The sequence below is a fragment of the Stegodyphus dumicola genome, chromosome 2, assembly GCF_044657685.1.
Source record: "Stegodyphus dumicola isolate Sdum_Otavi_A_Nest chromosome 2, ASM4465768v1".
NCBI classification, from domain to species: domain Eukaryota; kingdom Metazoa; phylum Arthropoda; class Arachnida; order Araneae; family Eresidae; genus Stegodyphus; species Stegodyphus dumicola.
In genome coordinates this window covers 155,261,964-155,275,634 of record NC_140769.1, presented here as the reverse complement: position 1 = coordinate 155,275,634, position 13,671 = coordinate 155,261,964, and the positions used below count along the sequence as shown (strand labels likewise).

The following is a 13,671-nucleotide window of genomic DNA, read 5'->3' as shown; positions in this document are numbered from 1 at the left end:
AAATATGATAAGATGCTGTCTAAGGTAACATTGTAAAATGGTCTAAAAGTATTAATACCATAAAGCTGCATTCAAATGGGGGCATAAGTGATTAAAGCCGAGCTCCGTTGCCATGGCAACCAGTCTGTGCTACGTCACAAAATCTGGTTCAGGGGTCGTAGCTTAAGGTTCCAAGTCTTCAACTTTATCGCGAGTTTGGGATAAGCATTGACCAATCAGAGCGAAGCTAAAACAAAGTGGCTTTCTGCAGATAATTTCACTGTCACATTGAAGGCGACTTTTTTTAATATGGAGCACATTGTATCCGAACAAAATAATGAGTTGATCTCGTAAGAAATCTACAATGATGACATGCATTTTTAATGATTCACAATAAATTGAAAAATACGGATGACACTCGTAAAGCAATCATGCACGCTGTGTATGATGCTGTAGGTGATTGATCCCATCCATTATTTTTCATTTTATTATAAAAATTCTTTAAAAAATGCATGCTTGCAAAAATTTTATTATTTCGGTGTAAATTATTATTATTACTTTCTTTATGTTTATTATTTTGTATAAATTATTATTATTACTTTCTTTATGTTTATTATTTTGTATAAATTATTACTATCATTTTCTTCCTGCTTAATTATTTTTGTATTTAAGAACAAATTTATTGAAAAAGCTGGAAATATTGTATTGCTATTTGCTTCAAATGCTGATTTTCTTTCCAAACAAACTTCATGAATTAATTTTACTAAAACATCAAATCAATATCAAGAATCTGTTTTTTTTGACAGTAAAAATATTACTTTTAAAAAAAAGATAATTTTTTTCACTTATTTAAGAATAATCACAATAGTCAATGGTGTAAGCTTTGTATAAGAAATAAAAAAATTATCTTTTGAGAAAATGCTCTTATGAAGTCCAAGAAGAAAAAAATGTAGGGAAATATCATTAAAACCACAGTCAACAGTCTAGACAGTTTTGTCTCCCGATGACGTTCTGTTCTGTTTCTTAATTACGTTCTCCATGAAAGGAATTTACTTTTAATGAAACTGAATAGCACACATAATTCATAACACGGATTATAATTCAATGAAAGTATTTGTTATTATTATCCACTCTTTATTAATATCATTTGAATGGAATTTTGATCATTAAATTCATTCTATTTCTCTGGTAGAAATTCCTGGATTAGGTATGAATGTTTATAATTTTGTCGTATTTGAAGACTTGGGTACCTAAAATTCGTCAAAGTGAAATTACTTTTGACATATCGGTCGTAAACAGAAATGACAGCATATGTTGAAATTAAACTCTTTTTGGTGCTTTAATATGCATGTCTGCCAGTGAGTGAAGAAATGTCATAATCTGTCAGCAAACGAAAAATCATTAAAAGTACTTACTTCTGACAAGAGATGTGGATGAAACTTGCATCTATGACATCTCAAAGCAGAGCAGAGTTTAATTTGAATTACTCATGTGATATAAACATACACAAAAATTCCTGAAAGTTAGTGTTTACATTGTACTGCATTCTCTCGAGTGTAACCCCCTTTTTGTTTTTCAGGAAAAGCATATGAAATTCAGGGGTGCGGCTTATACATGCAAATTATTACAAACAGCTGGCAACACAGCTAAATGTATTTAATGACTGATCATAAAATACATTGTTGGGTGAACGTTTCATAGTATTGTACTAGTTGTGGTTGCTGGACATGGTGACCAGTTATGGTATACTAGTGATAATTGATACTGGTAGTGCAGCCAACTACTGTAATGATTGGCAGTAACATTGAATAAGGAGTGCTAAGCACAAAAACATGTTCCTTTTGATTGAAAATTAAAATAATAATAATAATGTATGGTAAGAATTGTTTTCCGTTTAACTGCTTTTACACCTGCAAAATGGAAAAATATTATATACGGGCTATCTGTCACTTATCGCCAAGACTTTTTTTTTTATAATTAGGCATATTTAGAATATCGTATTTCTAAGAGAAATTACATATAAAAATTTAAGAAGGTTTTATACATATAAATATGCATGTGCATGTTTATTATATATAGAGTACTACAGCAAAAATATTCCATACTACTTTGCACAGAAATATGTGCCAACCAAGTATTGGTCTTTCAAAAAAATATCTCTAGACCATTTTGTTCTATTTCTTTTTTTACCTTCTTCCATTGCCTCTTGGCTAATAAGAAGGGAAGATAAAAGAGCATTCTGTTGAGTCAGTAAAACTTTGCGGTGAGCTGAAAAAGCCATGACACAAAATAACAAAAACAAGCAGAGCGAACGTGGGAAATCACTCGAGCGGGAAAACAGCATGCGAAAGGCGTAGACACATCCATAATGTGCAAATTTAGCTTCTCTCATTGGCCACAGCTTAGACCCCTGCCTCGCAGGTGTGAACGGAACTCCCATATTTTATGACCTTATGACTATGCTTCTATGCCCTTTATGTTGCCGTCTGAACACAGCCTAACACACTACCAGTTTGATAACTTATCACTCTGAATAACAGGAAGACATTAGTAATTTATTATACAATTGGCACAGTAAATAACTGTATAAAAGTATTATTAGTAATTTATTATACAATTGGCACAGTAAATAACTTTATAAAAGCTTAGGCTGAATTTGTATATAAACAATTGCTCCTTAGTCCATTGGAAATATCAGCTATTGTCAAAATCATTTGCAAAATACACTTGCAATACAGATGAATAACAACTGAAACAGCAACAACAAATCCAAATAACAGTAACAACAACAGTTGTATTTATAGCGCAATACAGGCATGGGTCGAGTAGCATAAGATTTTAGAAATTTTGAGAAAGATTGGTTGCTAGTAAAGAGTTATCTCAAATTTCACATTTTATAATCTGAATGTTGCCACACTCAGAACAATAAAATCAGCAATTCCATATACGAAACAAAGGTACTTATGTATTATTGCAACCAGCAAACATGCTCATAACAATCCTTCAATCACCCAATGTTGCCATTTTGATATGTGTTCTTTTTGTCACATTCCAAGTTCCAACAATTTTTATAAATAAATCATGATATTTCTCCCCTCAGTTTAAAAATATGTGTTTGTGGAATTTGATTGCAATGAAAGAAACTGCAGTAACATTTCTGCAGGAATACAGTATTTTGCCAGAAAACTGCTAAGGAAAAAACTGTACCTAAAGTAATTGCCATTAAATTTTTATTAGACCAAAAGGCATGAAAACCATCTTGTAAGTAGATTTATTTATTGATTTTTAACATAAATACCTAAGCAGAATGTAAACTATAAATATAATGTTATTTATAGTTTAGATTTATGCATGTGGTAAGTACTTTTTTACAATTAAAGTGAATGCTGACTTATGTCCCCATTCTTTTCCGTCTTCAAAAATTGTTCAATTGTACAAGGTGTTGTATTAATACATAAGAATTGAAACAAATACTTATTAAAAATATGTGGCCACAATTAAAAAATAACATAACGTAATAAAAAATTATTTAAGTACAGATACAACAATATTAAAATCTTTGCAGGTATTGGTATGCAAAACCTGACCTAAAATGTTTGATAACATTTATGTTAAGTTTAATTTATTACTGTACATGCTTAATTACATGTTAAATTATTACTTTACACACAAGTTACAATTATTACTGTACATGTTTAATTATTACTGTACATACCAATATTCTGCAAAAAAGAATTTGCTAAAAATCGAACAAAACATACTGAAATCACATAGAGTATATAATCTATATAGTAAGAAGAATGTCTGTTTGTGTATTTGTTCACAATACACTTAAGACACTACTAATGCTATCATCACTAAACTTTCTACAATTCTTTTCTGGGTCTTGGGAAAGGTCAACATCTACTTTTTTCTGGGACGGGGGACCAATATACATATATTTTACATGTTTACATGAGTTTAATGAAACTTCTGATTAAAAACTGAAAGCTTTGCATTGCCATTCTGTAAAAGTGTTAGATATATATGTTTCAAATTTAATCAGAATACACGGTGATATAAAAAAATTGTGTTGCCACTCGGGAAAACGCAATTATATTAATTTGTCTCGAATTTAATAAAAAACTCAGCTATTTACGAGAAATGTGTTGCATTGCCCAAATTAAAATATTTCAAAGTATGTTATCATTCAGCAAAACATAAAATGTTTAATTTTTCATGCAATAACATGCATGTTATTGAATGTTGATGTATGCATGTTATTGTTATTTTTGAAAGCAATAAACTTATTTGATTGAATTAAATTTACTTCATCGATAACGCATAAACCACAATAGAATAAATGCATTCTTTAAAATTCACTATACAGTACAAAGTCCATAATCCGGACACATCGGAACTTCGGCGATTCCGGATTAGGGGTTTTTCTGGATTATAGATCATCAGTTTAAATCTGGTAAGATGGCATACAGAAATTATATAATTAAAAATATGAAACACAGAGCAATTATGATCTAAAGAATATCAAAATTTAAAAAAAAAGCTTAATTTTTATTTTTTTACTTTATCAAACATTTCTTTTAATGTAAGTTGTTTAAGTTGCTACGTTTTTTTGTGCTAATATTTTCTCTTTAATTCTATAAACAGACATAATTTCTTGTTCAGTTACAAAGTTCCATTGTTTCGTGTCCTGTAATTGCTGTGTCGAGAATACTGACTAACTTGTCAATCGAAATTCTTTCGTTTTCAGTAACCTCTCTGTCAATCAGAAGCGGTACTTTCTGGATCTAGAACCATACTACAGATTTTGCCGTCCGTTAATTGATTGATGATTGGAGCATAGTCTTTACAATGAAAAACTTCTGTTACATCACCTTCATTTAATTATAATGTATTGCAGAGCCCTCAAATTTAAGAATGAGCACCAGGAATATCATGTAGGTAGAGAAGTGAAATTGCCTGTACCAGATGGGGAAAAAAATAATGTGCATCCAAAAGCATTTCAATAAACAGAATTAAAACACAAACACTTTCTTTCCTTTAAGTAGCACTACAAAGCATGCTGGGTAACAGTTAGTAGAGAATATTAAAAAGTAGTGCACAATTACTTTTCCAATGATCAGAAAGTTATAATCTAGAATATTTCCATCAATAAGTTAGTTAAATTCTATACAAAAGCAAGCAATGTATGGCAATATATTTAATTTAAATCACATGATAAAACATTAAGACAATTTATGAAACAATAAAATTTTATTCTTTTACTGATTACTTTAATCTTATAGCACATTACATGCTGATTGTTAATTCACATCTACTTCAAGTTAATCTTCAGTTGGGAACATGACACTGCTGGTCACTGGTGACATCTAGGCATTATTTGCAGTAGTTTCTTTTTTTTTCTCCCCTTTGCCAGTACTGAAATGAACTAGCATATTTCCTTAATAATCACCTTTAAAATTGTTCTAAATAAGATTTCACAAGAAACCAAGGCATTTTCCGATTAATTACACTCCCACTAAAAAGTCTGTAAAAAAAAGCATTCACAAGGCAAAGCAGTTTGTCATCAAAATAGTTAAGTGGCAAGTTGTATATGTACACAGCATATGTCTGTTTTGTGCAATGCACAATGCCAGTATTGTATGATGCCAAGTTTATCCAATTCTCTAAATTGTTTAAGAGAAAACAGATTGCTGTGTACATCATGAAAACAAAAGCACTAAAAAGAAGAATTTTTCAAAAAAGGAAGATGTTTTATTACTGATGCATGCTTTTTGAATTTTATTGGTTTATTACTCTTGTATGGAACTGCTAATGCACTGGTATTTTGAAAATGGCTACTTCCTTTGTGCATTAGCTTAGCCAAAAAATGAGTCACCACTGAGTTTGCAACTTTTCAGAAAGTACGGAATTCAACAATTTCCTTCAACAACTAAAAGCTAAACATACTTCATTTAAACTCCCAAGCTAGTATCTATTTTCACATGAAAATAATCAAAAATTTATCCTCTGAGAACACTATACTGTTTTGCCTAAAATTACATAGAAAGGAAATTTTACCAATACTGTGCATAAAGAACAGAGTTTGTTTAATATAATGGAAAATGGTTCTAAAATATTGATGCAAAGAAAGTTACAAAGTTTAATAATAAGTAATAATAATGAAGAATAAATATATTTTGAAACAACAAAAAGAATATTTAGAAGAAACTGCAAGGCACCTTTTTTAATTCACTTCCACAAAATATGAATGTTATATACAAAAATGCTAAAAAATGACTGAAAATATAAAAGTCTACAGATTATTACTATTTAGAAGGTGAATTGAAATTAAATGAAGCAAGGGTTAGATGAAGAGGAATTTGCATAAATTAGGAATTCATTGCTATCATAATCAATAAGTTTTTAATATGACCAAAATATTGAAGAAATGAATTATGTAATATTAAATAGTGAACCAAATATTAAAGACATGAATTATGAACTATGAAATTTTTTCTAAACCAAAATGAAAAGTCAGGTGAAGATTGGTTTAAATCAATCATGTACCAAATTGAACCATTTTTAATACTTTCAAATTAAGGCAATGTATATAAAGTTTAATCATCTGAATAGTTAAAGTTTATGCATTGACACACTATGACTAAATGATATCAAAAGTTTTCAATAAATTTATTTTGTAGGAATAACTTGTTGAAGAACAATATCTTTCTTCTTACTGATAATTGCACAACATTACATAGTATATAAATGTCTCCCTAACGTTTACTGAGGTTTCTCTTGAGGCAAATACTATACTCGCCATTCAATCACATGATCGAATGATTGTCTGCACAATAAAATCCTTTATCTGTATGAGATGAGGGCTCGAATCTGTAAGATCAAAGATGAGTACGTAAATGCACATGAGTTATTATGAAAAACTAACCAACTTTACGTCTTGTATTTCCTGAACATGCCCTGGAACTACTTCAGACAACAAAAAAACTATTTTAAGCAACTGCCTTTGGCTGCTTGCAGGGCAAGGATAGCACAACAATTAAATTAACAAACTAGTTAAATCTTTTAAACAAAATAACTAAGTCATGAGTTTGGGATGTATGTATAGGGTGAAATTGCAAACTACACCACAGCAGAGAAGTAGGCTTCCAGTTCCAGCCCTCTAACATTTGGTGGGACCAATGGCTCAATATCTTATTTGTATTACAATAAAACTGACTCACTGTAATGCTGATGTATCAAATGTTTTGATTTTGTATACATTAAACATAATACAAAAACAACAAAAAATGTAAGAGAATTATACTCAATATAATGGACTTTACCTTATATAAGATTTAAGGCAAATATTGGTTACAGATTTAGAATTTGGCAAACACAACACAAAATTTTCATTTTCATTTACAAATGATGATATTGGTGATGATTCATTACTATGTTCTCCAAGATTATCACTGTCAACCTTAAAAGAATAAAAAATAAAGATGCCATGAAAACGTATTATAATATACATTATACTTAAAAATATACCAATTTTTTTTAAATTTTAAATAAAAGTACATGTTACTTAGAGTAGTCAATATACAGTTTACAAATAGTCATAGAAATAAAACTTGATGATATACTAAAGCAGCAACCAGACTTTGGGTAGTCTATATTTATATAGTGTACCCTTAGGAATATCACCAAGTTGTTTCATTTGTGATAACATGAGTATTTACGGTGGATGTTTTGAAAAGCCTATTACCATGCAACTGGTTACAATGCGCAATTTTGGTAATTTTTATTTTTGGTTATTTCTGCGTTGGATGTTGGTTAGGATGTACATTGCTTATTTTGTGCTTTACACTGTAAAATGGCTGCGAGTGGTAAGATTAACCTGAAGATTTTGACGATTCCGAACGAATCGGAAAGAAAACATTGATTGACTGGTGTGTAAATGAAGATTCAAATGGCTTTATTCACCTCTCAGTAAATTACACAGTGACATTTAAGGATTCAGAAAACAGAGCTCATATCAACACTATGAAAGGTATGTGGGGTATAATAAAAAGGGATTTTTGAAAAAAAATGTCACCGATAGCCCGGTGGGATGGAGGATATTTTTTATTTTTGAATTTTTATGTGGTGACGGCAGTATACAGATTCTAGTTCAGATAAATTTAAACAGTTTTTGGATGCTGTTAAGGAATTCTGTGTGCTACACAGGGAAGAGACAATTTCTAAATAAGGTAAGCCAATGTTTCCTTTTTGTGCTGTGCAGATTAGATAACATGTATTTTCATTTTTATGTTATTTCCTTGTTTTCTTTTTGATTTAAAATGCAGTTTATTGAGATTATAATTTTCTTTATGTTTTATTGCATTATGTTTCAGATGCTACTTTACTTGGAAGGGTGTTGCACATAAACAGGAATGGTGCCAAAAAAAAATCGCCAATTTTTGCCAGGGGTACCCCAAAATATATTTTTCACAAAACTTTTTTAAAAATATAAATTAAGATAAACATCACTCTCATATACATTGAGATACATATTTGTATATGTTGACATTCTATCAATGTATGAGAATCCCAAAATTTGCAGCATTCAAGTCTTCAAGTAGCTGTTGTAGCCACATAAAAACTCTTGTTCAATGTCTGCATTGTGTACAACTGAATATTAGCGAAGTGAAATTTGAGTTTTTTAATAAACTGTAATCTAAAGCTTCACCTCAGTCATCTAAATATGACACAACAGTCACATTCATCTTCTAGAACATTACATGACATCTTACAAAAGGTTTCACTTACTCGGACTTATACCTTCGATAAAAAAAAGCACCAGTATACCAAAGATAATTGGAACAATAAATATAATAGCTCATAAAATACATTTTAATAATATATTTTAATATATCTGATAAAACTAGGTAAATAATAACTTTGAAATGAAATGCATCAATTAATAAATACAAATTAGAATGAAATAAATATATTCAAAACAAACATATAATGTAATATACAAAAATAATTTCAGTAACTACATTTTCTTTTTAAAGACTCAATTTCTTCCTTATTATATTTTTATAATTTCACAATATTCTCCTGCTAAAACCTACTAATTATTATTCATTCATTATTTTAATTAAAGTAATAATAAAAATACTTCCTCTCATAATTATTTCCTTAATCATATGCCTTATCATTAAATATAATAATTTATGCTATAAGTCTAAAGTATGGCTGAGATAAAAAAAATATGTATTAAATAAAGAACTAGAAACATCAACTGTTGCACAGTATTTAATTTGATAGCACTTTCTTATACACAGAAGAAACTTTAAAAACATTTAGGCATGACAAATACAATAGGGGAAAAAAATTCTATAAAAACTGAAATGAACATATACTTAATCTTTGTTTCTAATTACCTTTGCCTCATCAATCCACTCCAAAAATTTATCAAAACTGAAGCTTGCCCAATCTCCACCATAATAACCATTACTAAAATTATAAAAAGCAAAACATAAATACATATAATACATAGAAGAAATAGTAGGCAAACTTTCTTTACATCTCACAGAAAGAAATATTCTACTAATAAACTGTTTTGAGTTTTAAAAGAGATGATAAGCAGTATGTTTCCAATATTTATAACATGTTTGATTATTAATATATTCAAATATTTCACATACTAGTTTATGTTTCATTACCAGTATGAAGATCCATTTGAGAAGATGAATGATGTCAGTTACTATACTGATCTTAAAATAACAACAGAAACATTCTGAAATTTCAAACATCATTGAACAGATTGCTCAACAGAATTTTTTTTTTGGCTCTACTGTTATATGCGCCCTAAGATGTTGCGATATATGTTCTGCACTGGTTTTTGGCGCGATTCCGTGCTGTGGGATGGTTTGGTGGACGATGCTGTTTGAATGGCAACCCTTTTGGCATTGAAACTTAAGAGACATGGTAGCAAGATTTCAGTCACGTATTTTAGATTGTGTGGAAAGTAAATTTAATATTAAAAGGTACGATGTTGGAGAGTTCTTAATGAGTCTTTTGTTCACGGGTGTGTTTATGCAGATAGAAGTGCATTTTTGGAATTTCTGTGGGAGTCACTACTTTTAAAACGAAGTTTGGTGTGTCAGAAATGCGGAGCTGATACGAGAAGTCATATGAAGGATGGTGTTTTTGATAGACTTGTGTGGGTTTGCAATCAAATGGTTGCTGCTAAAGTATGTGGCTGTCAGCGGAGTTTAAGATCCGGATTGTGGTTTTCGTGTAGTAAGTTAACTTTGGAGGAAGTTTTTATCATTACTTTTGAAATTTTGAATCACAGAAAGACATGTGATATTGCAAAATCGTGGCACTTTTGTTGACAGACATTGTGTGACTGGCGAAATTTTATTCATGTATGTATTATGGTAAGTGCATTTTATTTTATTGTTTTTATTTTGTAGACTGTTATGTTCATTGTTTTTTTTTTACTATGAATTTCTGTTGTTATTTGAATTATTTGTAATTTATTTTAGTTATTTTAGTTCTTTTGTTGACAGACATTGTGTGACTGGCGAAATTTTATTCATGTATGTATTATGGTAAGTGCATTTTATTTTATTGTTTTTATTTTGTAGACTGTTATGTTCATTTTTTTTTTTTTTTTACTATGAATTTCTGTTGTTATTTGAATTATTTGTAATTTATTTTAGTTATTTTAGTTTATTTTGTTGATTTGTGTGCTATGCCTAGATAGTGCAATTCGTAGATATTTTTTTAAGTTTAAACAGAATGGTATTCTTTGAAATTTATTGTTACGTTAATTTATTAAAGCCAGGTGTGCGTAGTTCGTAGATTCTTTCGCTCCCTAGAGTGTGCAATTTGTAGATTTTTTTAAAGTTAAAACATATCGCCGTGTACATGGATTCTTGTCAAATATTTTTTATTAGAAACTTTACGTTTTTGCTATCTAAATTTTTTGTTTTTGTTTCGGATTTTTAACTTAAATTGTATGTTCAAAATGTGGTTTTTGCATGTGCAAAAACCATGTTTTTGGAGACATTTTAGGCTTAAAGTTTGAAATGTAGACAAAAAATTTAGATAGTAATATGGCAGCGTGTAGTTTCTCGCCAAAAGCACATATCAGAGTAGTTCCCAGGCCTGTTGCCCGCTGTCTCGGTGGGAAAGAGGGCGCATATAAGAGTAGTTCCTTTTTTTTTTTTTTTTTTTTTTTTTTTAACTAAGTTACATCTTTCAACTTTGATTTTAAAAATTTGAAAATTTCAATTTCAAGGATAAAGTTCAATAAATCATATCCACATTTTCATTTAAATCAGATTTTTACAAACATGAAAGATTGGTGATGATATCACAAACATAACTAGAATAAAACTGTCTGAAGTGGGATAACAACATTAAATTGTTTGATTGAGAGGTTTAAATAGCATATGTTTATTGAGAACCATCAGTCATATGCTTATTGAGAAGGAATAGAATCAGTCATATAAGGCAGAGTTTAATGAATAAAACCAAACATTATTATTGCAAAGTAATGAAAAATAGTACTATAAAAAGAAAGTGAAAGATTAAAAAAAAAATGGTTAGAGTATATTTAAGGGTGCTCCTTGAATTAATGCTAAGTTGTTGCTTCCTTTATCGGCAAGTTATTGCTTCATTTATGATAACCTGAGTAGCTGAATGTTATGGAAACCCTATTATGACATAATTGATTATGTGATTGCAGTGAATTTGAATGATCCAAAAAAATTTGTAAAGGGTTGTTTGTGTAATTAAGATTAGGTTGTTTGTGTGTTGGATGTTGGTTAGGAAGTAAGTTTATTTTGTGGTTTACATGGTAAAATGGCTGCATGTGGTGAGATTAACTCAAAGTTTCAGTATGATTTGGAACAAAACAGAAAAAAAGCATTAACTGATTGGTGGGTAAATGAAGGTTTGCTTAGTAGCTATTAAAAGTGTCTTGTTTGTACAAAGGAAATTTGTATAGTCAAATGTCGGAGGATACCGGCACAACAGAGGATGTTTTTTATTCTTATTTTTTTAGAACTGATGTGGCGCTGCCAGTATACTGATTCTATGTAGTTCAGATTACTTTAGGAAGTTTTTGGATGCTGGTAAGGAATTTTGTTTGATTGAAGACATGGAAATTTCAAAAGTAAGTGGATTTTTCCTTTGTGCAGTGTCAAGATGAATTTCCGTTTTTATGTTATTTCCTTGTTTGATTTAAAATGTAGTTTATTTAGATTATATATTTTTTGTTTGGCCCTAGTATAGAATCAGCTACTCCTTTGACTTTTTAAGTGAAAATAGATCGACATGTAGATGAAGTCAAGGGAGTGCGCAATACAAAGTTTGTGCAATTCTCTGATGTTTTTTTCAAGTAAAAATAGGCGAGTTTTGTTACAAAAATCTCTGCTACACAAAGCCAAAATAACAAGTCAAAGAATTGCACAAACTCGGTATCCGTGTACCACCAAAAATTGCCAATTTTTACCAAGGGGCACACGTAATTGTATTTTTACCAAAAAAATAATGAAAATGAAAGCAATGACTAAATGCACATAAGCTCAAGTTCTGCTTAATCACAGTAAACTCTCATTATTCAAAATTTTAGTAAATTCATTCTAAATCTGATTGAAGAAGAAAATAAAATCTGCTAATTCAAATTAATTGTCTTCTGAAGTTAAAAGATTTAGACAACATAGTAAAATACTATTTTACTTCAGAAACATAAATCCTTAAGCATCAAATTAAAGCATTAGACTTCATCTTTCTCATGAAACATTTAACTGTTCTTTATGTACCTAATCTTACTTAAAAACAGAACCTGAATGTAGAATTTAAAATAAAAAGAAGTTTCATTTACCTTTCTAAAAACAAGACTTATTTTTGAAATCAAGAGTAAGGAAAAAATTGCTCAATAACAAAATCACATGAGAATAGCAGTACATGACAACATGCAGCAAGCTTTGCTGCTGTAAGCAAAAAAATACATGAACAAGAAACTTTCCAGTAAATGAACCTAAATTGGCAGTTTAAGTAAATAATCTTATAAAGCATATAAAGCATTTTTCCTTTTCAGTAAATCCCTTTTTTGTTGAATAATATAGTTCATTTTGTGAAATACTTTTGACAATTTGACACTTTGTAATTCAATCAGTTGTCATCTCGTTAACTTATTATACTGTGTAACACCTACACATTATGTTAAATGTTTCATTATGCTGCATTTCCTTTTAAATACAGGCTTCTGTCATTTAAAAAACATTCTTAATAGTGTTAAACATAAAAACTTTGATAAAAATACAATAAAATTTTTAGTTTGACTATAAACAGAAATATAGTACTTAAGAAATGACTATAAAGAATACCGATCCAGATGCAAAACTTTTTTACCAACTCTGGCTGCAGCTGCTGCAATAATACATTCTGGCATACCTAAAAATTTAAAAACAGTATACAATTAAAATTTATGCATATTTGTGTGTAAGTTGAATCATACAATATATCAATTTTATTAGGAATAATGCAAAAGAGGAATTAACAAGAAAAAGAAAGAAAGAAAAGGAGAAAAATATTTATAGTACCACAAAGAAATGAAGAAAATGGTGAAATAATTATGCAATCAATATGAGAATCTAATTAAATTTTTTATAACTTACTAAATTATCTTTTGCTATCAATCTACCC

The 13,671-nt window shown here is 29.5% G+C and overlaps 1 protein-coding gene across 8 annotated transcripts in view; it reads right to left on the bottom strand.

The window, feature by feature from the left end:
• Rep (Rab escort protein) overlaps positions 1-13,671 on the bottom strand; it is a 101,022-nt gene that overhangs the window by 59,288 nt on the left and 28,063 nt on the right. For 5 of the 8 annotated variants that reach the window (XM_035366333.2, XM_035366336.2, XM_085811345.1 and 2 more), the window contains 3 exons: positions 13,353-13,419; positions 9,390-9,462; positions 7,305-7,441 (listed from right to left, as the gene is read on the bottom strand). In XM_035366333.2, coding sequence (XP_035222224.1) covers positions 7,305-7,441; positions 9,390-9,462; positions 13,353-13,419 — 277 coding nt within the window. The remainder of the gene's footprint in view (positions 1-7,304; positions 7,442-9,389; positions 9,463-13,352; positions 13,420-13,671) is intronic. The other 3 variants (XM_035366342.2, XM_085811342.1, XM_085811341.1) reach the window with 1 other exon arrangement.